Genomic DNA, 27,312 nt, shown 5'->3' with positions numbered 1-27,312 from the left:
CGCGCTCTCGGGCGGCCGGCGCTGCCGCGTCACGTGATCCAGGTAATTGGGCAAGTCGCGCACCCACTGCGCCCAGCCCCTGACGCGGCTTCCAGGACTGCGCTGCTGCGCGGACCCGCCGGCCCGGTGAGCGCGGCGGCCCCGCCACTCCGGGTCCATGCACCTCCTCTTCTCCTGCCGTCTCGGGGGCGGCCCCTCTGCTCTCGGGTCCTGGGGAGCCGCTACCCGGGGTCCTGAATGGGGCCCCGTCGGGGGAGGCGGGGGTGGGGGGGTGAGCGTGACCTTGGCTCCGCCCTTATTTGGCCGCGGCCTCTCCAAGGACCCTCAGCCCTTAGCGCATGTTCGACCCTGTGAATGCAGTGTTTTGCGTGAAGGAGAGCCTTGTGAACGGTGGGGTTTCAGGCTTCAGCGTGGGTTCTCCAGCCCGAAGACTACAGACTGACCAGGCTGCCTTTTGTGGCCTTGGGGGAGGGGGGTGTGGGCTGCTTCTCCTCACCCTCTCAAGGGGCCGGCCTGCGGAAGGCAGCGGAGCTGGGGATGGGGAGGGTCCGGCGTTACCTACCTGGCGGGACACACAGGCAGTTTTCCAAGTCTCAGGACCTCTTGGGGGCGGGGCCTCGTAGACAGCTTTAACTAGGGCCTCTGCTTACAGATGAGGAAACTGAGGCCGTGAGAGAGACAGGATGGGCCAGAGGTCGCAGCCAGCTTGGGAAGTGCTTCTCTCATTCCCAGGGAGATGTTGGGGGGAGAGGGGAAGGTGCAGTGGGCATAAACCGGACTCTAAGGGTCCTACTCTGAGCCCCTCCCCCTCCACCTAGAGGCCCAAGCCCGCCCTTGCAGCCCCTCCCCTGCAACTCCTCGCCACACATGCCCTAGGCTCTTGGAACAGATCCCGACTACCTTTGTACTTTTACAACCTCTGGGCTTTAGCTCAGGCCCTCCGTCTCTGCCAGTGAAATAAGCACACTCCTCCCTGCCCTGCTCCTTACCTTGGAGTCTGCCTTCTCTTGGGTTCAGCAAACTAGAGTTGGATTTATTTCTGAGAAAAGCCCACCCAGTTCTCAGAATGTGGGACCAGAGTCGGCCTGCAGCAGTGTGAGTCCAGCCTCCATTGCTGCGTGGCTTCAAGGTCTTGGGGAGGGCCTTTCCTCTCTTTGGATCTCTGTTAACTGATCTCTACAATGGACATACTGCAGTGCAGTCCTCACCAGGGCAGCCCAGGCAGGGCCTTGTGTGTGGGAGGCTTCCTGGACAGCATGCCTGCAGTTGTTATGGTTGTGGGGGTGGGGGTGGGGATTGGTACTGACCTTGTCCCTAGAGAGGAGACCCCCAAGAGCTGCCCAGAGCAACCTACCTACTAGTCCACTGGGGACTGGGCTGGGCAGGTGGTTCACAGAATGCCTGACTCTAACTCTTTGCTGCTGTCTTGGCCTGTGTGGACTGGACCTGGCAGGGCTGGCAGGGGCTCTGGCTGAGGTTGGTTCTGTTTCCACCCCTTCAGGGCTCCTGGGTCTTCTAGCCCTGTGGGAACGGGGGTAGGGGTGGCCAGCTGGCTGCCCTCCTACCAGGCTGGGTGAAGGCCATAGCAGTGCCCAGCAGCCATTCCAGATCATTCAGTGTTTGTAAAACAGTGTTCTGCACTAGGCCACTCTGGACACAGCCAGGCTTTGTCACTGCCACCCTAGCCATCCTGTTCTCCTGTGGGAGTGGGGGTGTGTGCTGGTAGAGCGTGCACTTCTGGCTGAGGCTCTTGGAGAGTGCATGTGGTTAAGGGAAATCTGGGTTTACATCTTGACTCTGCAGTGAGGAGGGCACACAGAGCCCCATCGCTCGCCAGCTTAGTCTCTCTGTGCCTCAGTTTCCCTTTCATAACATGGGGCTACTCTAAGTGCCCACCACATGAGATTGTTGAGAGGGTTAAGTGAACAGAATCTGCCCCAGAATCCGTGCTCACAGACTGTGTGCTCTTATTTTTATTCCTGCAGTGGATGTTGTTGGTGTCTGGTTTCCTTTGCTTTAGAGCTTCCTGGCTTGTTTACATTCTTCTGATCTTCTAGGCCAGTATGTCCTATGTCTCTCCCTCATTGCCTATGGCCATATGGGCTGGGTCAGCCCTATACTTGTATTTGCCTAGGGACGGTCAGAAGTAGAGCAGGGGGTTGGGACCCTAGCACTCGATCCCAGAGCCCAGGCCTTCTTTCAGGGAGATCCAGCCCCTGGCGACCCTTGCTGTGGAGCCTGGACTCATCGGCTGGTGGGGCTGGGCTTGCAGCCTGAAGCTTCAGGGGTTGAGCATGTGGAAAGCTTGGGGCACTGTGGGCTTAGGTACTAGCTGAACCCACCCTCTTCCTCCCTTCACGGGACTAAATTTTTGCTTTTTAATTTTACTCTATTTAGATTTCCTGCTGGTTTCCCGGAGGAGCCTACTTTCCCTCACTTGAGAAGACCACCCCCTTCTCTTTGCCTCATGTGAGTTTGGAGGGAGAGGGGGAGGAAGCAGGCTGGAAGGGCTTGTAGAAGGCCAGTCAGATAGTTCTGGTGACTTGGTTGAGCTAAAGGGCAGGGGTAGGGTGGGGAAGCCCTGTCTAGGGTATTGGCTCACGGCCAGGTAGGACCTGGGAGCCAGTTATGCCCCAGAAGGCATGTTTTCTGGGACTGAGTTGCGTAAGGGGAAGCAGGCTCCTCCTGTCTACGTGACCTCTGGTGGGGTGGCTCTGGTGCTGGACCATACTTACAGGCTGGGATTCTCTGGGAAGAAGGGTGTTAATGAGGATTCAGGGGATGCTGTTCTGTGTACAGGCAGTGCTGGGCTGGAGCAGAGGACGGAGCTCTGCTCACCGTTGTGGGGGTGGGGGTAGGGAAACAGAGGTCCTACTTTACAAATCCTGTGTAGGAGGAGGTGGCCTTAGTGGGCCCTGTCAACCGCCATCTGGCCTGGATAGGGAGCCCCAGGGCTTGCCAGGATTGGAGGAGGCTCTCAGGCTCTCAGAACTGTTGTCTGGCCGGGGAGGGGGTGGAGGAAGCAGTATTTAAAACTGGTTATTCAGGAATTTTCCTGGGCAAAGGGCAGTTGACATAATGGGGACGAGATGAGCTACAGGTTCTCGTTCTAGGTCCTCTCCAGCCTGTATGTACCCCCTGAGCTGTGGGTTGTCCTGAGTGCTGTTGGTTCTGAGTGTAAACTCTGGGCAGGGTAGTGGAGCCAGAGAGGGTGGCTCCAGCTGAGAGCCGCGGTGGGCTGGGCATGGGGCCAGGCTTCTGATCTGCCTTTCACTGTGCCCCAGTGCCCTTCCCTTCTCTGAGGCTGTGTTTCTCCCACTGTGAAGTGGGGTCATTGAGGCCTGTGTGATTGGCTTTCTGGCCTGGGAGAGTGCTGTGGGCTGGTTTTGCAGTCAGAGGAAGACACCAGTCATTTTTGGTGACAGTGACCAGAGACCCAGCAGTGCCATAGGCCTCCCGAGATAGTGCAGCCCGGCCAGACCCCTTTCTTCAGGCTCTTTCCTGGCCAGGCATAGCACACGCCAGCCCCTGGAGGACTCCCTTGCTCGAGTTCCAGGGTGGCCAGCTCTGTGGCCCACTCTTTCTTGGGTGTACTGCCTGCACATGCCCTGTGACCCTCTGAGTGGGCTCGGGACCTAGGCTCAATGCTCCCTGGGGCAGGGCCTGGGTGGTACTTGTCTCTCTATCAGGCTTAGGGGGACAGCAGAGAGGGAGTGTGGGCTGGGGTGCGTGGGGCACGGCGGGATTGGGGCTCAGGGATGCTGAGTAGCTGTTGGTGAAGTTGACTGAGCTGGGATCTCCCACTAGGCAGTGACCCCGGGAGGGCTGGCCGACCGTCCCATTCTCCTCTGTCCCATCCATGCCGAGCCCGGGGCCACCTGCCCAGTAGAACCAACAAATGCTGGTTGAGGGAATAGTGGCTGCTGGAGCCTTTGTTCTGGTCTGTGGTTTATGCCTCTCCCTCATTGCCTGTGTCCAGAATGAGTCAGCTGAGACTACTGCCCTCCCGGCTTGGGGCACAGGCCTCAAGGCTCCTGGCCCCCCACGATGTCCACATGTTCAACTGGCGCAGCAGGTCCTCTGGGCCACCGGCCACCTTCCCAAGCGGCAAACGTGGAGGCAGCTCCAGTTACATGGAGGAGATGTACTTCGCCTGGTTGGAAAATCCCCAGAGCGTCCACAAGGTTGGCACCCCCTCCTTGCCTGCTGCGCAGGAGGGAAGCTCCTGGAGCCGGGCTGTGGAGGGGGCCATGGGGAGAAGCGGCTTGCCCGCTGTGTGAGCTTGGGCAGGTTTCTTTGCCTCTCAGCTCCTCCAGCGTCCCTGTTCATAGAAGCCTTGTTCTCCTGTTGGGTGAGGAGAGTCCGTGGCTGTCCTGTTGCTGAACCAGCCAGTAGGTGGTGGTCTGGCCTGAGAAGCCCTGATCCTGTCCTGCTCAGCCACACCTGGTCTGAGACCCGCCCCTGCCCCCTCTGTCGTGCTGTGCTGTGGCCAGGGGGCTCTTTGTTGCGTAGTTAGGGCCAGAAGTGTTTATATGTGTACTGAGCTGAATAAATATCTGCTGATGGTAAAAAAAAAAAAAAACAACCCTCAGATGACTGCGAGGAGTGAGAAGTAAAGCTGTTCTCCCTCCTCTTCACTCACTCTCAGAGGAAAGTGATAACATGACTCAAAACCAGAAAGTGTGGGGTTACATAGTAAAAAGTCTCCCTCCCAGTCCATCCCTTGTCTGCTCAGCGACCACCTATCTGTCCCCCAGTTTATTCTTAGTTGCTTCTGTATCCTTTCAGTAAATTTCTTTATCCTTTATCCTTCTTCTGTATCCATTAGGTAAATTTATTGCAAACAACTCAATTCCCCGCTGTACACAAAAACAACGTCTCCAGGCTTTTTTTTCTTAGTATACATCTCCAAGATTTTCCATGTCAGTGCATCAGGAGCCTCATTGTTCTTTTTTCCAGCTGCGTAGTGATCCGTGGTGTGGATGTGCCACACCTGTCCCCACCGCCAGACCTCTCGCTCATTTCCAAGCCCTGGCTGTCACGACCACTGCCACAGGGCGTCACTTAGTCCATTTGTCATCTTGTACGTGCACAGCTATCTGCAGGATCAGTTCCCCAAAGTGGAATTGTTGGGTCACAGAGGCTCTGTGTATAACATTTTCATGGGCATCGCCAAACTGCTTTCCAGAGGGCTTGTGCCACCTGGTTCTCTCGAATGAGGGTGTGGAGAAGAAAACACTGGAACACGGAGGTGCTTGTGCATATGCACATCTGCTTTTGGCTTCCACACGAACAGTAGCAGTCATGTCCTCTTCTGCTTGGTTCACTTTGCAGTCGCATATCTTAGTGATATTCTATATCCATAGTAATAAATGCACCTTCTTTTTTTAAAGACTGCATAATCTTCCAGAATCTAAATGTACCATCATTTATTTAACCTGTTTCCTACTGGTCACCACTTAGATTTTTTTTTTTGAGATTTTATTTTTCATTTATTTTTATTTTTAAGTAATCTATATACCCAACGTGGGGCTCAAACCTACAACCCCAGGATCAAGAGTTGCATGCTCTACCGACTGAGCCAGCCAGGTGCCCCTAGATTTTTTTTTATGTTGTCATTTTTGTAAACAGTCCTGTAAGGAACATCTTTGTATGTACCTCCAGGCACACCTATATAAGTACATCTGTAGAATAAATTACTAAAATGGAATTGCTGCTTCAAAAATTACATTCATTAAAAATCTTAAAAAAAAAAAAAAGTTACATTCATTGAAGATGTTGAGGCCCTGCCTGCCAAATTGCCCTCTTGCCAACCCACAGTGTGTGAGGGCATGTTTCCCCAGGGTAGAAGCCTCTTTCACACCTGAGGCCCCTGGGTCACAAGTTAGAGCCTTCCCTCAACACCCTTCCAAGCTGGGGACTGAAGAGATCTGGGCTTTGGGTTGGGAGGCCCTGGGCTGGTTATAAGAGGTCTCGGCAGGGTCCTGGGAAGGTCCTAAGAGCTATAGTGGTGAAGGAACACCCAACACCCCCTGGGGCCCCCAGGCAGGGCCACCCCCGACTCCTCCCAGGCCCTGACTTGACTGACTGTTTTCTTACCTCTGCCTCTGCCCAGTCCTGGGACAGCTTCTTCCGAAAAGCCAGTGAGGAAGGTGCCTGTGACCCAGCTCAGCCACGGTTCCCTGAGAGCAGGCCAGCAGTCTCAAGTCGGACCGACACCAGCAAGCTGGTAGAGGACCACCTGGCTGTGCAGTCCCTGATCCGGGCCTACCAGGTGAGTGGCTGGGAGGGCCCAGGCTTGGAGGCGGGACTGGCTTCTGGCGTGTGGCCAGGTGCTGATGGGAAGGGGGCTGGCTCAGCTCCAGCGTCAACTCCTCCAGAGAGCCCTTCTTTGAGCCCTCTATCGGGTCGCTCTCTCTCTTCCCGTTACTCGTCGTCATGTAACTGTTCACATCACTAACTACTCCCTGGTATTTTGTTTGGTCTTTCTCATGGAGTGCTATCTGTCTCACACACCACTATGCCCCAAGCACCTAGAGTGGTACTTAGTAATCAATTTCGGTAAAGGTTGAATAAAAATTGAGTAGATCGACCCTTGTTTAATGTCTGTTTTCTCTTCTTGACTGAGCATTCCAAGAGGACTGGGACTGATATACAGCAGGCGTTTAATTAGGGTTTACGGAATGAATGAACGAACGGATAGTTCAGTAAACAGCTCCTTCTCTACCAGCTGCTCTGTTCTGGAGACTTCGGCTCTCCCCTGCTCGGTCCCCAGGCTGGGCCCCTGCTCTGACGAAGCATCTTGATGAGGTTCCATATTCTTGGTGTTGACTGAACAGGACTAATTGGAGGGCTGCTCTGGGTGTTCCCTCCATAACAAGTGTAATCGTTTGGGATCTCTCTGGGAATCAGTGGCAGAAAGTATTTCATAAGAGCAACTTGTCAGGCGGGCATGCAGAAGGAAGGGCAAGGGCATTCTGGGGCTCTTGGCAGACTCCATGGGAAGGAGCAGCAAGCCACCGCAGGAGCCAGGGGAGGGGGAGGACTTAACCAGTGGCGGTGGTGCCTTGCCTCCAAGTGAGGCACCCTGGGGTGGCAGCCTCACTGCCTATGCACCAGTGACCTGGGATGGAAGACAGACGCTGCAGGGCTGGGCCTCCCTGCTTGCCTGAGGACCTGTGGATTGTGGGCCACCTGCAAAGCAAAAAAAGTAGTAATTGTTCTTGGCTGGCTGAAAGAGTCAGAAAATGAGCTAACCATTTACTTTGAAAATCAAGAACAAAGAACACAAAGCTCCATGCTAAATACAAGGTAACATTCATGGTGCTGCCCGAGGGCCTTGTCCTCTCAGCACAGTTCCCAGCTCTTCAGCTGCTCTTTGTTCTTTAGCCAAGATGAAGCACTGGAGAGTCCTTCAAGCAGGGTAGTGTCTGAAATCAGGTGTGTTACTGTGTTTTTCTAGGGTAGAAATCTGCCAAAGGCTGTGCCTGACGTGAGGGAGTTCCCACCAGGCGGGCTGTCACTCCTTGCAGGTCTGTAGGAGCGAGAGCTCTCGTTTGACTCATCAGCACACAGTACTGAAAAATCCTCACACTTACTGTTATGGACATTCTCAAACACAGAAGAGGTAGAAGAATTGTGTAGCAAATCCCACCCCCGTTAATACAGGGCCAGTCTTGATTCATTTGTTACCACCCCGGGCCCTCACCTGTTGGCCGCTGATTATTTTGAAGCAAATCCTGGACATACCATTTCATTCACATCAAACATTTCAGCATGTATTTCTGTAGATAAAGACTCTTTAAAAATGTGCCACAATACCACCGTTGCACCTAAAAATGTTAACAGTAATCCTTAAGGTCATCAGATACCCAGTTGGTATTCACGGTTGCCTGCTTCTCTCATGATTTTACTGCTTGAATGAATCAGGATCCAAATAAAGCCATAGGTTGTGATAAGCTGATGTGGTTCTTGAGTCTCTTGTGCTCTACGGATTCCTCTCTGGTTTTGTGTGTATTCCTTGTCATTCATTCATTCATTCATTCATTCATTCATTCATTTAGTGTGTGTGTGTGTGTGTGTGTGTGTGTGTGTGTGTGTGTGTGTGTGTTGTGTGTGTGTGGTTTGTGCTGTAAAGTTTTCCTGAGTCTGGATTTTGCTGATTGCATCCCCATGGTGTCATTTCATCTGTCCCTTTGTCCCGTGTAATTTCTGTAAATTGGTAATTACATCTAGAAGCTTTATCCAATACAGATTTGATTTTTTTTGTTTTAAAATCAGCTTCCTGGTGGTGATGGGTACTTCATCAGTTAGCAGCTCTGGATGATTATTTCCTGGACACATTAATTCATTAGGAGTGGTAAAAAGGGTGATAATAGTCTATTTCTACCTTTGTTTATTACCTGAAATGCTTCCATCAGGAAAAACTTACTTTGTTAACCCCATTTATCCTGAGGTGCAGATGGCTTAGGAAAGGCAGGATCAGTGCTTGATTTTTCTTTTTATTGGCTGATTTTCAAAAGTGTGAGGTATCCTCCAAAGATGGTCTGATACGAATGTATGAATTTAAACCTATTTGATGAGTTTTCATCTGTTACAGATACCATCCTTCCCATTGTCCGAATGTGTCCTTACTCCCTGCCCAGCAGTTTGAGCGCCCCTTTGCTTTCTGGTATGACAGGATGCTCCGAGTTCATCTTGTGCATTTCTGCCTGGCCCTGGACCCGCCAATTCTTCAGGGAGTGCTGGGAGTGTCGCTGCTATGGTCTGGTCGTGCCTTCTGGGCCCTTTTAGTGGTTAGAGCCAGGAAATATGTACTGTTTTTTTAAAGATAACACATTTATGGGTTTATATGCTGCTTCCACATACTTCAGACGCAGGACTTAGGGTTTGTTCTTGTCCTCATTAATCTTATGTCACTCTTCTTTTAAAGATGCCAAAAGTAGAGGTCCCAAAGACATCAGTACAATGACATACTTGATTTTCCCACAGTCTACACAGTACAGTTTTACAGTATAACTCGAATACTACCACTACCACTAATAAAAATGAATTTATAATATTATTTTCCTGGAGTTCTATTTGCCTTTTGGGGATATTCTGTTAGTTGATTGTGTAGTTATGTGACCAAATGGATACATGAATTCACTTGTTTTTGTTTTATTTTAATTTTTAAAACTTAATTTTGTTTTATAGTGGTATAAAATATTTACAAGATTCCAAAATCAAATCTTCAAAGCAAAATGTTTTCTTAAAAGTATAGCTTCTAGCCCTGGCATTCTACCCTATTTTGTCCTTTTTCCACAGATAATAGTTTTTCTTGTTTTATGATGTATTCTTCTAATGCATATATTTATTTGTGTATATACAAATACGTGCAAATGTGTATATTTACTTGACTCTTCTCTTTCTTAGATAATGGAGAGTTTGCCACACATACTTTTCTGCAGTTTGCTTTTTTGCTTAACAGTATTTTGTGGAGACTACCTCATTGCAGCAATAGAGACTTTTTATTTACAGCTCTATAGTACTCCCGTGTGTGGGTTTCCCATAACCATATGCCAGTCTTCTATTGATGGACATTTGGGAAGTTTCTAGAATTTTGTGACTGCCAGTACTACTGCAGTTAATCCTTTTGTGTATGCATCCTTATTTTTGAAAGCTGCGTGTTGTGCTTTTAAACAGAGTTGAGCTCCTGCCACGTTAGTGCTCATGGCCTCGGCAACTGTGCAGTGGCTGGGTGCTGGAGACGTGTGGAGAGTTGAGATTCTGAAGTGGGGGATGAGGGGCCGGGGCCCAGAACGTGGCTTTTGGTGAGGGTCTGTCCATCTGTGTCCCAGCCTGGCCCCAACCTTTTTCCCTTTCTCCCAGATCCGGGGCCACCATGTGGCCCAGCTGGACCCCCTGGGCATTCTGGATGCAGACCTGGACTCCTTTGTGCCCTCAGACTTAATCACAACCATCGATAAATTGGGTGAGAGTTCCTGATGCTCTGGCAGTCCCAGAGCCAGCTGGTGCCTGGGGCCCAGGGAGGGGCTCTGGGACTGACTGGCCTCTGGGGCCTGGGGCCCAGCAGTCAGCCCTAGAGGCTTTCTTCTGACCTTTGCCCATCTACCTCACTGTGCTGTCTCCCCATCTTCCCTAGCTGGCGCACCATGCTCAGCAAGCTAGAGAGACTTGCCCAAGCCCCACCTTGTGGTACAGGCTGGGCTCTGACTTTCAGCCTCCCTGCACCCTGCGGACAGAGTCCTTGACTTTTAGCTGGAACTGGTGGGAGGTCCGGGGGTACTGCTGGGCCCCACCAGGGCCTGACCCCTCACCCCTTTCCCCTCCCCTCTACTGCCTGGGCTGTGTGTGCCTCGTCAGCCTTCTATGACCTGAGGGAGGCTGACCTAGATAAGGAGTTCCAGCTGCCCACGACCACCTTCATCGGGGGGTCTGAACATACCCTCTCTCTGCGGGAGATCATTCGGCGCCTGGAGGTGAGCACGGGCGGGTGTGTCAGGCAGCCCTGCTGGCACTCTCTGGAGCGTGCTAGAGGGAAGGAGGGTGCTGCCTTTTCAGGACAGTTGTCCCTCCTCCTGGCTCCTTGTGGAGTCCCTGTCTGTTCCCTCAGAGCACCTACTGCCAGCACATCGGCCTGGAGTTCATGTTCATCAATGACGTGGAGCAGTGCCAGTGGGTCCGGCAGAAGTTCGAGACACCTGGCGTGATGCAGTTCTCCAGTGAGGAGAAGCGGACCCTGCTGGCCCGGCTGGTGCGCTCCATGAGGTCAGGTCCTCAGCACCACCCTGGGTGGCGGGCGTGGTTGGAGGGGCTGCTCCAGGCCCTGGCTAAGAAGCCAGGATCACTGGCAGACTGGATGGGCCTCATCCCCTGGCCTCGGGAAGCCCGTAGGAGCAGCACGGGGGCAGGTGGGCAGGCATGGCCTCCAGGAGAACATGACAGCAGGGGCAGAAGTGATGGAAAGTGGCTGTGGGAATGTTTGGACAGGAAGATGTCCCTACATGGAGCGAGTGTAGCAGCGCCTCCCTGCAGGTGGGGTGCCACCTGGCTCTGCCCACTGGTCATCTGAAACTGGGTAGACCAGGGCTGCAGTGGCCAGGAAGAGCATGGGGCTCAGCTGCTGGGTGCAGAATGGATCCCTGGTGGTGAGGTGCAGGCTGGAATGTGAGTTGAGTGGTGAGGGGGTCTTTGGGGCGTGGAGAGGGAGCCCTGTGTAGTGTGTGTGTGCAGGATGGTGGGCTGGGAGCAGGGGTAGGGGAAGTGAGGGTGATAGCTGGGTTTGGGTGCAGGCAGAAGTCTTTGGTTAGGCTGGGAGGATGCCCAGCCTCCCTCTGACCTACGCTCCTTGTTGGTGGATATTGGTAGCAGGTCCTGATTATGCAGAGGGAGGTGACTTTGCTGCTTCCTCTGTCCTGGGCATCCAGCTCTGGCCCTCATGAATGGCCCCCTGTGAGCCCCAGCCTCTCCATCCTTTCCCTTCTCCTCTCCCCAAGCAGATTTGAAGACTTCCTGGCCCGGAAGTGGTCCTCTGAGAAGCGATTTGGCCTGGAGGGCTGTGAGGTCATGATTCCCGCCCTCAAGACCATAATCGACAAATCCAGTGAGATGGGGATCGAGAATGTCATCCTGGGGATGCCACACAGGTGGGCCCCCTTTTTGCTCCTCCACAGCCTGTCTCTTCTCTAGGCCCAGCAGAATGAGGTGGAAGGGAGGGGATGAAAATCAGAGCAGGGGTTTTGATGGAATCTGGGGATAGAGGTAGGATAGCCTAGAAAGTTCTCAGTCCCTGGGCCCTAGGGCCTGCTCATCACAGAGTTAGGCACTTGGCCAAAAGCACATGGAGGCAGGGACTAACCGTGTTTGCTCAGACTTAGTTTCTCTCTCCCCATGTTGCCACTGTCCCCAGGAGAGTCAAAATTTCAGAAAAGGGGTGTATCGTGCCTCTTGAGGTTCCTGTGGAGGAGCATGTCCCAGGGAAGTGAGGGCAGGGCCTGGGCAGGTGGCCTTGGGTTGGCATCCCCCGGAGGGGGATCTCTGGAGGTGAGCTGAGGGTTTTTTCCCCTGGCCACAGCTGACTGCATGTTTCCCTGAGACCTTGATAGACTTGGAAGGCTGGCCTAGCAGCTGGGTGCTAGCCTCTGAGCTGGAGCCTATGCCCTAGTGAGGACTACAGCCTGGGGACAGAGTCAGGGTGGCCAGAGGTCCTGTGGAACGGGGTGTAAGAGGACATGCTGAGCAGTCTCAGAGGCAGAGCCCCAGCATTTCCTGTGACCGTTTCCATCTGCTCACAGGTGAGCCAGTCCTGGACTGCATTAACATGAGGGGTGTCTAGGTGTCCAGATGCAGTGTGAGAGGGTCCCCATCTGGTGGGCTAGCCTGCCAGGAGCCTGGGGTTTGTCTGTCACAGCTCCTTGCTCTCAGGGGCCAGAAATGCCCAGTGTCTCGTCAGAGGGTCAGGCAGAGCTGGCCCAGTGGTGTGAGATCCCACACACATGGCTTCAGTGGATCTCTCGGGGAAGATGGCACTGTGCAGTCAGGGGCAGTTCTGGGACTATGTGGTGGTGCTGGGCAGGCTTCTGGCCTGAGTAAGGGCTGTTCCAGGCCAGACCTCCATAGTTGGGGGTAAGGGGAGGGTTTAAGGCTTTGCCCAAAGGAGCTGAGGGTTGTTCATTTAGCTCCTTTGGCCTCATAGCTCTGCCCCCCCCCCCCCCCCCCCCCCAACAAGGGGGGGGCCCCCGGGGGGGGGGGGCCGGCGGCGGCGGGGGGGGGGGGGGGGGGGGGCGGGGTCCTGGGGGGGGGTGGGGGGGGGGGGGGGTGAGTTCTGAGTCCTCCCCTGTGCCCTGATCAGCCTGGTGCCCACCCCTGAATAAACTGCATCCTGATGGGAAGTCCAGGGCGGACTAGAGAGTCCCTGGTCTCTGGCTGCTTTCCTACCCCCACCCTTAGACCTCAGCTCCCCTGGACAGGTCCCCTGGTAACTCCTGACCTTAGGATCAGGTCAGGATCTGACCTGCTGGCTGGGCTGGGAGTCATGTTTGAGCAGCTCTGATGCATTAGCAGATTGGGATTGAGGTACTGGGTTAGGCTCAGCTTCTGGGGGTGGGGAGGGAGATGGGGTGGGGCAGGGATGTAGGGGTGGCTGGGGGGAGTGGGGATGTGTGCATCCTGCCATGAGGCTGGGTGACTTCTGCTTATGAGGGCCTCCAGAATCTGAGTGGGATGTACAGGGGTTTCTGGGGGAGTTGGCCAGCTAGAACCACTCACATGCCTTGTAGATTGAGACAGAATGAGAGGACCGGGCCTCCCTCGGACTGTACGGGGAGGGTTCCCCTGCCGGGGAGGGTTTCCCTGACCCCCATGCTAATCTGATAGGCCCAGGTGGGCAGGAGTGTGGGGATGCTGGGGCTCTGGGGGGAGGTGGCCTCTGTGCCAGATGAAAGTCCTACCACCTGTGGCTCCAGGGGCAGGCTGAATGTGCTGGCCAACGTGATCCGCAAGGACCTGGAGCAGATATTCTGCCAGTTTGACCCCAAGCTGGAGGCGGCAGACGAGGTAGGTGCCAAACCCTGGTCCCAGATATTTGGGAGGTGCACTAGGGAGGGACTGGACCAGAAGCATCTAGGCTCAAACAGACCTGGAGATGGATGGATATGCAGAAAAGTGGGAAGAAAATGGGTATGTTTGTGTGAGGTCACTAAGGTGTTTTAGAGTGAGTGCTCTGATCTCTGACAGCTGGGAGAGCCCTCAGGCAATCTGGATCAGCCTCCTTATGTTCAGCTAGGGAAGCTGAGGCCTGGAGAGGTGCAGGGAAGGGCCTAAAGGCATTTACTTTAGCTGTGTGGCCTGACTCTGTACTCAGGGTCCTCTCTGCCAGCCCAGAAGGGTCTCTTCACTCATTTGTTTGCCCAGGACAGCCTTGGGAGGCCAGGACAGCTTCCTGCGCCCAGTGAGGAGCAGAGGAAACATTTCTCTGCTCACTCGCCCGTTCCTGGTCTGCACGTATGTTAAGCACACCTCACACCCTGATGCCGTCACCCACACTGGGCCTGAACACAGATGGCCTTGCTCTCTGCTCTCTGCCTTTTTCACAGCCCTGCCTGGCTCCTCTTTGGGTGGCTCTCCTGGTCCTCAAGGCAGCAAGCCCATCCCTTCCTCCCCTGTACCCCTTTTCCCCTCCGTACCATCTCTCTTCTGACCTTCTCCAGCCTGTGCACATGTGTGTGTATCTGTTTTCCTCTCTAGGCTGGTAGCAGGATGAGGGCAGGGACCTCATCCCCGAAGCTCCAGCACCCAGGACGGGTGCCTGGTTTGTTAAAATGAACCACATTAAATGGCTGCTCCAAGGTCATCCAGTGCATTAGGCAAAACAGGAACTAGAATCCACATCTGCTGGCTTCCAGCCCAGACTCTCCCCAAGATGCCGTTCATTTTGCTTATCAGAGATCAGAGCACTCGCTCTAATGTCACCTTCATCTCTCCCAGGCTCAGTTTGTTCTTCTGTAAAGTGGGGATGAAAACTCCTGCCCCCCAGGATGGTTGTGAGGAATCAAAGAGATAATGTGTGTAAACTGTGTAAAGTCTGGTTAAAGGATATTTTTTAAAAAAGTATTTACTATTTTTTTAATTAAAAAATATGAGTATTGTTAAAAAAAAAAGCGTATGCGATGAGATTAAGTTTCCTTCTTGAGACCCCTCGCCTGCTCTTCAGAGGCTCCTCTGTGGCCAGTGTTTGTGTTAAGGTGTGTACCTCCAGAAACGTTCCACACAGGTCCCAACCCACAGATCCGTCCGGGACAGACCTGTTTGTACAAGGCCGGGAGATGGGGGGCAGCTTGTGACAGCACGTGGCACCTTGCTGTTTTCACTTAACGAGCTGTCGCGGCTTCGTGCAGCACACGGGAGCTCCCTGAGCTTCGAGCAGGCCCCTGGGTTGCGCCTCACCAGTTGATGGGTGTTAAGTTGCTGAATGAGTTTCTTTGCACACGTGTGTGAGGACATTGTTAGATGGTGTCTGAGAGATGCAGTAGCCAGACTAACGTCCCCCCAGAGAGCTTGAAGACACCAGTGGGCCCACCCCCAGCATGTGCGAAGGTCCCAGGCTTTGTCCTCCCTTACTCTGTCAAATCTTCCTGTCTGTGTCAATATGATAGGTGCAAAAATGATTGCATTTTAACATATTGCTTTGTTATGAAGTTGAGTATCTTTTCACATGTTTTTAAGCCATGTATATTTTTTTTTCTGTAAATTCCTTTTCATGGTTTTTGCTCATTTTTCTATGGGATTTGGGGCTTTGTCTTACTGATTTGTAAGAGTGTCTTATATATTGAGGGTGTTAGCCCTTTGCCTGCAGTTGTCTTATAAATATTTTTCTCAGCTTGATTCTTTCCCCCCTAACACTGTGCATGGATTTGCTACCCCGCCCTCGGCAGATTTATTAAATTTTAGCTGCCTTATCTTTTATGGCTTCTGAGCTCTGTACATTGTTTGGAAGGGCCTTCCTTACTCCAAGATCATATAAAATATGATGTTTTTCTCTGCTATGCTATGGCTTCATCTGTCATGTATACATTATTGGTTATTTGGTGTAAGGAATTAGGTAGGGGTTCAGCTCCAGTATTTGCCCAGAGGCCACGCCACTGTTCTTACCAGCACCTTCATTTCTCTGCTTGCACTGTCATTAATGCTGAGGATGGTAGTTGACAGTGCGGGGGGGCTCTGATGAGGGAGCTTGTCTGGCCCCTGAGCCCAGGCCTAGGGGAACCTGCCTGCCTCTCTCAAGGAGGGGTAGGGTGTGGGTCAGGAATAGCACAGCCTTTCCAGGGAGCAGAATCCAGGAAATGTCCCAGCCCCACTGTGGGCTTGCATGTCTACTTGTCTTCCTGTCTGCGGTGAGAGGGCTGGGTTCCTCACAGCCTGCCTTAACCTTCAGGGCTCTGGAGACGTCAAATATCACCTCGGCATGTACCATGAGAGGATCAACCGGGTCACCAACAGAAATATCACTTTGTCCCTCGTGGCCAACCCCTCCCACCTGGAAGCCGTGGACCCTGTGGTGCAGGGAAAGACGAAGGCAGAACAGTTCTACCGAGGGGATGCCCAGGGCAAGAAGGTGAACACACCTGGTTCCTAAGGGGTGTGCCCTGAGGGCTGGGCTCCGAGTGCTGAACTCTGAGAGAGTAATGATCTCTGAGGGACTGGGCTCTGAGGGGTGGGCTGTGAGGACTGGGCTCTGAGAGGTGGGCTGGCAGGACTGGGCTCTGAGGGGTAGGCTGTGAGGACTGGGCTCTGAGAGGTGGGCTGGCAGGACTGGGCTGTGAGGAGTGGGTTCTGAGGGGTGGACTGTGAGGACTGGACGCTGAGGACTGGGCTGTGAGGGGTGGACTGTGAGGACTGGGCTTGAGGGGTGGACTCTGAGGACTGGGCTCTGAGGGCTGGGTTCTGAGGGGTGGGCTCGGAGGAATAGGGCTTGGATCTTAGTACTGTAGGACACAGTGCTGGGCTGCACAGGCTCAGACTCCTCCTGACTCCTGACATCCGGCCCTGCAGGTCATGTCCATCCTGGTTCATGGGGATGCTGCCTTCGCTGGCCAAGGTGTGGTGTATGAGACCTTCCACCTGAGTGACCTGCCCTCTTACACCACCAATGGTACTGTGCATGTGGTTGTCAACAACCAGGTGAGGACCTGGGCTGCCTGGCGGGCCTCGTCGGTGTCCCCCATTCCTGAATTCTAGGTAGCACTTTTGGGGGGAAGTGTGAGATGATCCTAGTTTTTTTTTTTTTTTGAGATGATCCTGTTTTGTTTTTTTTTAAGATTTTATTTATTTGAGAGAGAGCGCACGAGAGCAAGTGGGGGGAGGAGCAGAGGGAGAGGGACAAGCAGACTCTGTGCTGAGCATGGAGCGCAGTGTGGGGCTTGATCTCAGGACCCTGCGATCATGACCTGAGCCGAGACTAAGAGTCGGACACTTAACCGACTGAGCCACCCACGTGCCCCGAGATGATCCTGGTTTTAATCCCACTGCTCTGCCACTCCCCAGTGTGACTTCAGGCAGGATCCCTGCTCTCCCCAGCCTGCTCTATGAAATTGGTTTGTGTCTCTATGTATACGTGTACATGTAAATACACACACACACACACACACACTATGGAGAACGTTGTAAGGACAAAGGCATACAGATGTAACTAGCACAGAGGCTGGGCATGAAACCAGATGCTCCTTTTAGCTCTCTAGGAACCAGTCTGAGAACACAATGGTCATAGGCCTTTGCTCCTCAGGCAGCTGTGCTTACTAATAGCTCTTCTGAGCCTATAAAGCCCTGGGTTAATTGCCTTATTTGCATGAAGTCATTTAATTTTCACAGAATAACCCTGTGAAGTAGTATTTAATGAGCCCTTTGGACAGATGAGGAAACTGAGGCTTTGGGGATTAGAGTACCTGGCTTAGCATTGCACACATAGCAGCTGACGGGGCTGGCGGTTAGCCAGGCCTGCGCTCCACCTGCCACCGCATGAAATGGGAAAAAAGCAGGCAGGCTACCTTGGTGTTGCTGCCATCGCTGTAGGACCTGCTGTAGGCCCCGATTGAGGGATCATTTACTCTTTTCCCTTCCTGTGCCATGTCCCTCCTGGTCACACCTAACGGACCTCAAGGCAAAGATCCCCCGGATTTCCTGGACCCACCAGTCTCCCAGGCAGGCGGTGCCTGTCGAGCTCTCCAGAGGCGCTGTCCATTCCCCCTGTTTCTGCAGATTGGCTTCACCACAGACCCCCGCATGGCCCGCTCCTCACCGTACCCCACCGATGTGGCCCGTGTGGTCAATGCACCTATCTTCCACGTGAACGCCGATGACCCAGAGGCCGTGATATACGTGTGCAGTGTGGCAGCCGAGTGGAGGAACACATTCAATAAAGATGTGGTGGTGGACTTGGTGGGTTTGGGGCTGAGACCAGGGTGGAGGTGGCTGTGACTGAGTGGGCTAGGTCTGCAGTGTCTTCGGCACTGAGGGCTGGGAGTGCTTTCTGGCGGGAAGGTTTAGTGCCACTGAGAGAGGCTCTGCAAAGGCTTGGAGGTGGGGCTTTCAGTGATACGTGGTAGTGGGGGGCTCTCAGGGGCCTGGAAGGGCATGTCCTGCCGGCCTCCCCCCCGCCCCCGCGCCCCGTTGTGCAAGGACTAGGCCTGCACAGCCTCGGGGCAGGGACTGAGCCCCTCCCCACACTGTCCTTGCAGGTCTGTTACCGCCGGCGTGGCCACAATGAGATGGACGAGCCCATGTTCACGCAGCCGCTCATGTACAAGCAGATCCACAGACAGGTGCCTGTGCTGAAGAAGTACGCAGACAAGCTCATTGCTGAGGGCACAGTCACCCTGCAAGAGTTCGAGGTGGGCAGGCGGGCTGCATGGATGCCTGAGATAAGCCTCTGGCAGAGCCGGGATCCTGGGGTAGTTGCTGATGTTGGCAGTGATTTCAAGAAATAGCCAATATGGTCTTTGTCCCCAGCAGCCCCTCGTTGTCAAGGGGGACAGAGAGCCAAAGACATTTACAGCCTGGTGGGACAGTGAATGCTGCCATGTGGGGGAAGCTCAGCCTCAGGCAGGAGTCCAGGAAGGCTTCCTGCAGGAGGCAGCCCTGAACTGGGTTTGTCCCCACAGTTATCTATGGATGCATTGGTCCTCCTGCTTTGAGGGAGCTCTGAGAGCAAGCACTGTGAGTCTTTTCTGAGCCTCCAGCAAGTCCCTTGCTGAGCAGGAGGGATCCCCCTTCACTCTGAGACTTTGGCCCCTGGGCACAGGGTCCCTGCGGGCCAGTAGACAGACAGTTCTAGAATGTAGTGTAGTGAAGGGGACCAGGGCTTATGAGTCCATGTTGATCCAGCTTTTGGTTATCCAGGCCATCACTGCCTCAATTCTTGTATTCACCCTGATTTCAGGAAGAAATCGCCAAATATGACCGGATCTGTGAGGAGGCATATGGCAGGTCCAAGGATAAAAAGATCCTGCATATAAAGCACTGGCTGGACTCCCCCTGGCCTGGTGAGTAAGTGGTGTGTGGCTGAGAGTGATTGACCTGGGCCTGGGACCAGGACTGCAGTGGTCCTGGGTGAGGGCAGTCGTGGCCCAGCCCAGAGGCTGCGGGCTCCATCCCTGAGACTCCTGAGGCTGGGGGCGCTAATTCCTGCAGGTGGGGATGGGCCGGGGTACAGGACAGATGGCATTGCCCTGGGCGCATATGCAACCAGCTGTTCTCTGGAAAGGGAGAGCTGAGCCAAAGCAGGTGCACGCCAGAGTGGAGAGAGCCTAGGGGAGGGGTGCTCAGAGGGCCTCTGTGGGATGGAGCTAGATGGCTGTGACCCTGGGCCCAGGGAGCAGCCCCCACAGGGGCCCAGGGGAAGATGTGGCTGTCAGCTGTCACAGGTCCTGAGGGTGGGTCAGGGTTTGAGTGCAGGTGGGGTTAAGGAAGAGGTGGGCCCCTGAGTTCTGGGAAGGTAGGCTGACCAGGGGATCTGAGGCCTGACCGCCACCCAGAAGCACACAGAGTCTCTGCCCTCTCAGGCTTCTTCAATGTGGACGGGGAGCCCAAGAGCATGACATGCCCAGCCACAGGCATTCCCGAGGACGTGCTGACCCACATTGGCGAAGTGGCTAGCTCCGTGCCCGTGGAGGACTTTAAGATCCACAGTGGTAAGGTTGCTGTGCAGGCTCTAGCACGTGCCCTGTGGGAGATGGTGCTCAGGGGCCGCGGAGCCGCGTTTGCGTCCCCACTTGGTGCTTGGCAGGTCAGCTGAGCTCTTGGAGCCTCTTTGGCGCTCTTGTGAGGTGCCCGTGATAATAGTTCCTCTCAGGGCGGGCAGGTTGGGAAGCCATGCCCCCTTCCGGGTGCCAGTGGCCAAGGCTTACGTTGGGCACCTTGGATTTTCGCAGTGCCTTTGCTGGGGTTGCGTGTGGGTCAAACGGAAGGAGAGCAGGGAAGCAAGGGCTTCCGTGGAGGGGCTGGTTGGGTCTGGAATGTTGGGAAGGGGCAGGAGTGCTGGGCCTCCTGGTGGTCTGGATGGATGAGAGAGGGCGAGCCTGCCGCTCCTGGGTGAACCTAGGCTAGTAGGTGGCTTCTGGCTATACGTCTTGGCTGGGCAGCCTGGAGGGCCCCCACGGTGGTGTGGATGCCTGCCACGCTCCGACCAGCCTGTGGGATTCCTCCACAGTGTGCACGGTGGCCCGGGCGTCTTGGCCTGCCTGCTCCGTGTGCTCGTCACATGGGGCCTGCACAGGTGTAGGGCCAGCAGGAGCCCTGCTTGGGCTGGGTGCCTGGGCTCAGATCCGAACGTCGTTATAGTGGTGTGGTCGTGCGTAAATCCGTTCCCTCTTCTGAGCCTCAGTCTCCTCATGTGGACAGTGGGGACAGTCAGCACCACTCTGGCAGGTGACCCGTGAGGAATGTTCCTGACTCAGTGCACACAGTGTCTGCATGTGGCAGATGCTCACTTAGTGACGCCTGCTCCTTCTTCCCGAAGGGAGGGAAGTTGGTGGCGGGGCGATGGTGGGCTCAGGCCTGCTCATGGAGTGGGGGTGCCGGAGGAGGGCTGCCCGGCACTGGGTCTCCTGTGGCCTGCTAAGGCCCTGCTCTGTGGGAGCGGTGTACACTGAGTACATACACACCTGGGTTAGGGCCCTGGTGCGATGGCTGTCCCCTCTGGGGTGGCCAAGCCCCTGCATCCCTCAGGCTGGCTGTTCATTCCTACAGGCCTCTCTCGAATCCTGCGGGGCCGTGCGGACATGACCAAGACACGGACGGTGGACTGGGCACTGGCGGAGTACATGGCCTTTGGCTCCTTGCTCAAGGAGGGCATCCACGTGCGGCTTAGTGGGCAGGATGTGGAGAGGGGCACGTTCAGGTGAGGATGGGAGAGTGGTCTCTGGGCCCTGGGGCCCCATGGGCATTAGCCTTGTCCTCGTAGACCCCACGGGATTGCTGAGAGCTTTATGTGTGTTGGGTCTCCCACAATCAGCCCAAGAGCTCTGGGGTGGAGCCAGCTCTTCCTCCTTTTCCTGGCCCGTGTCTGGGGAGCCCTTAGCTGGCTGAGGTTGTCACAGGTAGCCCCCTCAGCATCTCCAGCCCCTGCTCTTGGGTCAAGCCATCAGAAGACTGCTTGGCCACCTCTCTGACCCTGTGGGATTACCACTGGGATGGGAAGGGAGGCTACCTGGAAGAGACACCAGATTGCTCTGGCTTCCCAGGGCCTTCTTGGTGTCACCATCCTCTGGAATTCAGTCAGGTTTCCTGGCACCGTGACAGAGGCTTGCCTGTCTCCTGCTACCTGGCCCACCTGCTCTGGGTGAACAGGTGGTAATCCACCTGCCCTCCATCCCTTCCCCATCTGTCTCTCTCCAGTCACCGGCACCATGTTCTCCATGACCAGGAAGTTGACCGGAGGACGTGTGTCCCCATGAACCACCTTTGGCCTGACCAGGCCCCCTACACTGTGTGCAACAGCTCCCTCTCAGAGTATGGAGTCCTGGGTGGGTCAGAACTCTGCCTGCAGGTCAGGCAGACCCTGCAATACCTGGGGACCAGAGAGGGTCTTGCATCCCAAGCTGTCCTATCTTTATTGTTTTGACCATGACCACCCAGCCGCTCTTATCTCAAGAACCCCTCCCGAGGCTCTGGGCTCCCAGGACTGTGTCCTCTGTACTCTTTCTTCCTTGGCTTGACCTTTAGCTGGCCTGCTTCCTCCCTTACTGCCTCCTCCAAGAAGCAGGAACCCTGCAGCGAGCAGCCCCCTACCCCGTCCCTTCCGCTTAGCAGCACTGCACATATTTTGGGGTGTTCCTCTTGGCAGATGATGCCTGCTGCCTCCCCAGGGTATCTTTGGACTTGGCTTGTGGTCTAGATAAGGCTGAAGCTGGCCATGTGTGAGGTTAGGGCTGAGGGTGGCATCTCTGAGCATGTTGTGAGCTTCCAGGAAGGGAGATTCTGGCCTTTGGGCCACAAGGAGTCCCCTGGCTCTTGCTGGCCTGCTGGGAAGGATGGGTGGGGACACGGAGAGTGTATGAACAAGGGCTGGGTTTGACTGGGGCCGCTGCCACTTGGTGACAATGTGCGGCGGGCTCTGTCTCTGTGTCTTCTGTTTAGGCTTTGAGTTGGGCTATGCCATGGCCAGCCCCAATGCCCTGGTCCTCTGGGAGGCTCAGTTTGGTGACTTCCACAACATGGCCCAGTGCATCATCGACCAGTTCATCAGCACCGGCCAGGCCAAGTGGGTGCGGCACAACGGCATCGTCCTGCTGCTGCCCCACGGCATGGAGGGCATGGTGAGGGCCACGTGGTGCCCGGGGGCTCGGAAGGCCCTGGCACGCCTGGGAGAGGGTGGGTGGGCCCTTGGCTGCTTGCAGGGTTGGGCAGTGTTTTCCCTCCAGGCCCCCGGAGCACACGGGTCTGTGCAGGGTGGGGCCCGCGTACGTGTGCCGCTGCCGGGTGGCACGGCTGTCACGAGCGATGGAAGCAGCCGGCACGTCTGAGGGTTTGCTCTGTGTCACACCCTCCCTGTGAGCTCTTCCAGTCCTGACAGCAAATTAATGAAGTAGCTCTTGTTCCCACTTTCCAGATGAGGGAAACTGAGGCAGAGAAGTAGAGGGGCTTGCCCGAAGTCACACGGCTAGAAGCTGGTAATGCTGTGTAGTACGGCCTGTCCTCTGGTCTTCTCCCGAGCGGCGGCACAGAGGGAGCATGGAGGGTGCGCAGGCCAGTGGGGGCGGGAGGGCAGGAGCAGGGCCCTCGAGACCCCCCGGTGGGTGTGCAGCCCGCCCAGGTAGGGGACGCGTGGGGCTGTGCAGGCTGCGGGGGCAGCCAGGAGCAGGGTGCGTGCGGCCTCCAGCCCGGTTCTGTGACTGGGGGGCAGGGCCCCCCCCCCCCGGATGATTGGGCTGCCGTGCATGTCCCTGAGGGCCTGTGCCGCTTGGACTGGTCATCCAGTCAGGGACTGATCACTCTGCTGTCGGAGCCAGGATGCACGGCGCTGAGCAGCGTAGCCTGTGTCATCTGTGGAATGCTCACAACCAGACTGGGTGGCCAGTCCTGTTTCCCACTTCACACATGAGGAAAGAGGTGGAGGGACCTGCCCAAGGGCAGGTAGCTGGAAAGGCACAGGGTGGAGCTTGAGCCAGGCTGGGGGGGGGGGGGGGGGCAGCCTGACTGGTGCCTGTGGGCTATGGGACAGATCACCTTCGTCCCATGGGGGGCCACCTTGGAGGTCATTGTGGTGTTGTCCTGCTGCTGTCATTGAGCAGAGCCGCCCATGTGGGTGAGAACAGGAGTAGGAGTCAGTCATGGGTTCGAATCTGCCCCTTGTGGCTGAGTGACCATGGGGTTGTTCCTAATCTCTTTGCAACTCACCTTCGTCTGTAAAGTGAGAAAACATGTCTACACCATGGGGCTGCTTTCAAGGTTAGTGAATAATGTGTATGGGGTCCATAGAACTGTGCCTGACACACAGCACGTACTCAGTAAATGGCAACTGCCAATTCCAGAACATTCTGGAAGAAGCACCTCACCTTGGCCTTTTTACCTGTTCTTCCTGTCCCACACGTTCACATGTGCTGGCTCTGACCAGACCCTCCTCTGAAGACATCCTCCCTCTCCTCTTCTCCCACATTCTTGGTTCTTTACTGTGGTTCAGGCTCCAGAGAGAGAGGGCACCTCCTCTAAGAAGCCACCCAGACTTTCCCCTGTGCCCTGGGTCCCTGCACTTAGGCCAGGCCATGCCATCTGGCACTTGCTTTCAGGGCCCAGAGCACTCCTCAGCCAGGCCTGAGAGGTTCCTGCAGATGAGCAATGATGACTCCGATGCATACCCCGTAAGTGCTCCCTCCCCTGGGGCCGGGCCGGGGCACGGGTGCCATAGGTGGGCCGCCTCCCAGCCATACCCCGGCCCCCCAGGTGTTCACGGAGGACTTTGAAGTGAGCCAGCTCTACGACTGCAACTGGATTGTCGTCAACTGCTCCACACCAGCCAGCTATTTCCACGTGCTGCGCCGCCAGGTCCTGCTGCCCTTCCGGAAGCCGGTGAGCTGCCCGCCCTGCTCACTGCCTCGGCAGTGCCAGGCCCAGGGGTGGGGGCTCGGGCCAGATGGGCACATGTTTCCCTTCCAGCTGATCATCTTCACACCCAAATCTCTGCTGAGGCACCCAGAGGCCAAGTCCAGCTTCGACCAAATGGTATCTGGTAAGTGCCTAAGTGTGCCGGGGAGGTGGCTGATGGGGGGGCCTGGTGGCCCATGGCCCTCTGCTCCTCGGACTCTTGTCCTCACCTCTGTCGCAGCTCCGGGCTCTGTCCCCACCAGCGGCCAGGTTGGGAGGTTAGCATGGTAGCCACCTGACGAGGTCCGGCTTGGCTCACTTGGGCCAAGCAGCCGGGCCCACCTGGCTGTGCTGGGGGAGCTGAGAGGAGGGAGGCCTGGTGCAGGCCTGCCTAGGATGGCAGGGCACTGAGTATGATTCATTTACTTATTTAGGTTTTTTTTTTTACTCCTGAACCAAATAGACATTGCTGGCCCTGGGGACCCACTGCCCCTCCAAGAGCTTTCAGACTCCTTTACCTAGGAGTTGAGGGTCAGATAAAGTATCTGAAGGACCAGGTGTTCGAATTGAGCTGTGATCCAGGGAGGATCAGGGAGGGGCTGAGGTGGGGCCCTGAGGCTCGCCAGAGCAGAGCTGTGTGGGAACACAGTCCTGGGTAGTAGGGAGAGTGGCAGGTGCTGGCCAGGAAGGGACTTGGCAGCGTGGACAGGTGTTTTTCACTTGTATATGTGTGGGTGTGCCCTCGGGTGTGGGCAGATGACCGAGCCGGCGGTTCAGAGCCCTGGCATTGACGTTGTGGACCGCCTGGCCTGAGCACCCGGTGCTTGCTTTCCTCTGCTGGGGACTGGCAGCCAGTTACCCTCCGTCCTTCAGTCCTCACCAGAGATTGGGGGACACTAGAGTGGCTTGACTCAAAGGTTCTCTGCAGCATGGTTGGCTTGGTGCCTGGCACGTGGTGTGTGCCCAGGAAGGAAAAATGTACAGGGAGATGGGGACTTGGGGAGGGATGAATGTGCAGCAGCCCCCCAGACAACAGCAGGGCTGAGGGAGGGAGGGACGAATGTGCAGCAACCCTCCAGACTCACCTTCTAGCTTGGTGATCCGGTGGCTGGGGAGCGCATGTGGGAGGTGAGTGTGACTGGATGGGGAGCAGATTTGGGATAGACATCGATGCCATCAGATGGGGACTTGATGCCACCTTCTCTGTCCCCTCCAAGGGCTCTCCCCAGCATACGTGCCCCCCCCCCCCAGCCTGTCACCTTAAATGTTCATGTTCCTGGGGCCGTGCCCTTGGCTCCAGCCTGTCTCTTCCCCTCTCCGTGTGATGTCTGAGGGTGTCAGCTGTCCCCTGCTCCATGGTTTGTCTCAAGAGGTGCCCCCTGCAGCCACAGATCCAAACCTGGGGTTAGTCTCAGTGGCCAGGGAGAGCCTGGGGGCCCAGGGATGTAGGCCTGGTTCTCAAGCTGTTCTGGCCAAGTTATTGTGCCTCTGGGAGCTGGTGCCCCTGCCAATGTCCTGTGGGACCTCCAGGGACCAGCTTCCAGCGGGTGATTCCTGAGGATGGGGCTGCGACGCAGGCTCCTGAGCGGGTACGGCGGCTAATCTTCTGCACTGGAAAGGTGTACTATGACCTGGTGAAGGAGCGGAGCAGCCAGGGCCTGGAGGAGCAAGTGGCCATCACCCGCCTGGAACAGGTGCACCCTAGCCCCTTGCCCAGTCAGGGTAATGGACGGGGTCCAACTGGCAGCCCCCTGGCTTTGGGCAGCATGCCCATCGGGGCAGGACTGGGCCTCACAAGGGATGCTGACACTACTGTCTTAGGGCGCTGGCCGTGGGCACGCCCCCTTCCCCTGGCTGTACTCGGCTCTCTCCCTGCCTGCCCCAGATCTCTCCATTCCCCTTCGACTTGATCAAGCAAGAGGCAGAGAAGTACCCAGGCGCAGAGCTGGTGTGGTGTCAGGAAGAGCACAAGAACATGGGCTACTATGACTACATCAGCCCACGCTTCATGACCATCCTGAGCCGGGCGCGGCCCATATGGTACAGGGCTGGGTGGGGGGGTATCTGCCACCTACCCCTTACTTCCTCTGGGCTCAAGGGACTCTGGGGGCGTGAAGCCCCATCCTGGCTCTGCCTGCCCCATTGGCTGTGTGAGCCAGAACTGGCTACCGCCCTTCTCTGGACCACACTGGAAATTGAGGGGATGGGTCCCATAGTCCTTGCTGGCTTTGTGACTGTTGATGACAGATCAGGGACCCCGTCAGTTGCGCCTTATGGAGAGTAAACCTTTGTTTTTGTTCTGAAGCCAGAACTGAATGAGAGAACCTCCTTTGATCTTAGGCCACTTAGCCTCTTGGAGCCTCAGGCTCTTCATCTATACGGCAGGATGATGATCAGGATTAGACCCGATGCAGTCCTGGGGTAGTGGCTAGGCCAGGCCCAGACCTCCCCTTAACTTGTCTCTTCTCCCCCAGGTACGTTGGCCGTGACCCAGCGGCTGCACCAGCCACAGGAAACAGGAACACACACCTGGTTTCTCTGAAGAAGTTTCTGGATTCTGCCTTTAATCTCCAGGCCTTTGAGGGCAAGACATTTTAGAGCTGGCAAGGCCTGGCTGGGTCTTGATGTGGGACTGGCTGGGGACATGCGGGCTGGCAAGGGGAGGGATGGATAGTGCTCCTGCCCAGGAGAGGGGCTGTCTAGAGCTCCAGGATAAAACAATACTCACAAAAGGAATTAAGGCCAAAGAATAGGCACTGCTGGCTTCGGTATTAGGCCACCTTGGGCAATCGTGTTTATGTCACAGTCTATTAGGACTGAGCAAGCCAGAGGTGTATGTTAGATGGGCTGTCATCTGGGAGTGTTTCCCCACTGGCCCTGGTCTTTCTGAAATTTTTGTTGGGCTTCTTCATCTGTGCTGTTCATGTCTCTGTGGACAACCACAAGGGAGCCCATGTCTTTGGTCCCTCTCTCCCATCCTGGCAGATCTGGCTGCTGCTTACCCTGTCCTTGTTCATCTGTAGATTCAAGGAATGTTCCCTTTTGTGCTCTTAGAAATAAAGATTTTAGCAATAACAACCAGGTGAAGCAAAACCCTGCCAGGTGATTTATATGTGCTCTGTTTTATGGGGCGTGTCATAATGAGATATGTCAGCTTCTGTGTGAAATATAGCCGCAGCTCATGTGTACCAAAGTAGAAAACCAAATAACAGAGAAATAAAAAAATGCTTAAGAGAG

At 55.4% G+C, this 27,312-nt stretch overlaps 1 protein-coding gene across 3 annotated transcripts; it reads left to right on the top strand.

Annotated features, from left to right (window-relative positions):
- OGDHL (oxoglutarate dehydrogenase like) lies at nucleotides 1-27,312 on the top strand. 3 transcript variants are annotated; one of them, XM_032432528.1, is made up of 24 exons: nucleotides 1-42; nucleotides 2,398-2,469; nucleotides 3,980-4,184; nucleotides 6,116-6,274; nucleotides 9,871-9,973; nucleotides 10,366-10,481; nucleotides 10,616-10,770; nucleotides 11,502-11,648; nucleotides 13,467-13,557; nucleotides 15,935-16,114; nucleotides 16,552-16,680; nucleotides 17,755-17,934; nucleotides 18,234-18,386; nucleotides 18,935-19,037; nucleotides 19,557-19,685; nucleotides 20,743-20,893; nucleotides 21,391-21,518; nucleotides 22,132-22,310; nucleotides 23,781-23,852; nucleotides 23,935-24,060; nucleotides 24,148-24,220; nucleotides 25,606-25,769; nucleotides 25,961-26,115; nucleotides 26,550-27,312. In XM_032432528.1, exons 3-24 carry the CDS (start codon nucleotides 3,981-3,983, stop codon nucleotides 26,671-26,673), a joined length of 3,021 nt encoding a protein of 1,006 aa, XP_032288419.1. In that variant the 5' UTR covers nucleotides 1-42; nucleotides 2,398-2,469; nucleotide 3,980; the 3' UTR covers nucleotides 26,674-27,312. The 3 variants fall into 3 exon arrangements, with proteins under 3 accessions (XP_032288419.1, XP_032288418.1, XP_032288420.1); XM_032432527.1 differs by lacking the exon at nucleotides 1-42 and adding an exon at nucleotides 47-126; XM_032432529.1 differs by lacking the exons at nucleotides 1-42; nucleotides 2,398-2,469 and adding an exon at nucleotides 50-126.

Source organism: Phoca vitulina, unplaced genomic scaffold (genome assembly GCF_004348235.1).
Source record: "Phoca vitulina isolate PV1807 unplaced genomic scaffold, GSC_HSeal_1.0 scaffold48, whole genome shotgun sequence".
In the NCBI taxonomy this organism is placed as follows: Eukaryota; Metazoa; Chordata; class Mammalia; order Carnivora; family Phocidae; genus Phoca; species Phoca vitulina.
The sequence above is the reverse complement of the archived record's forward strand: the minus strand, read 5'-3'. Positions and strand labels throughout refer to the sequence as shown.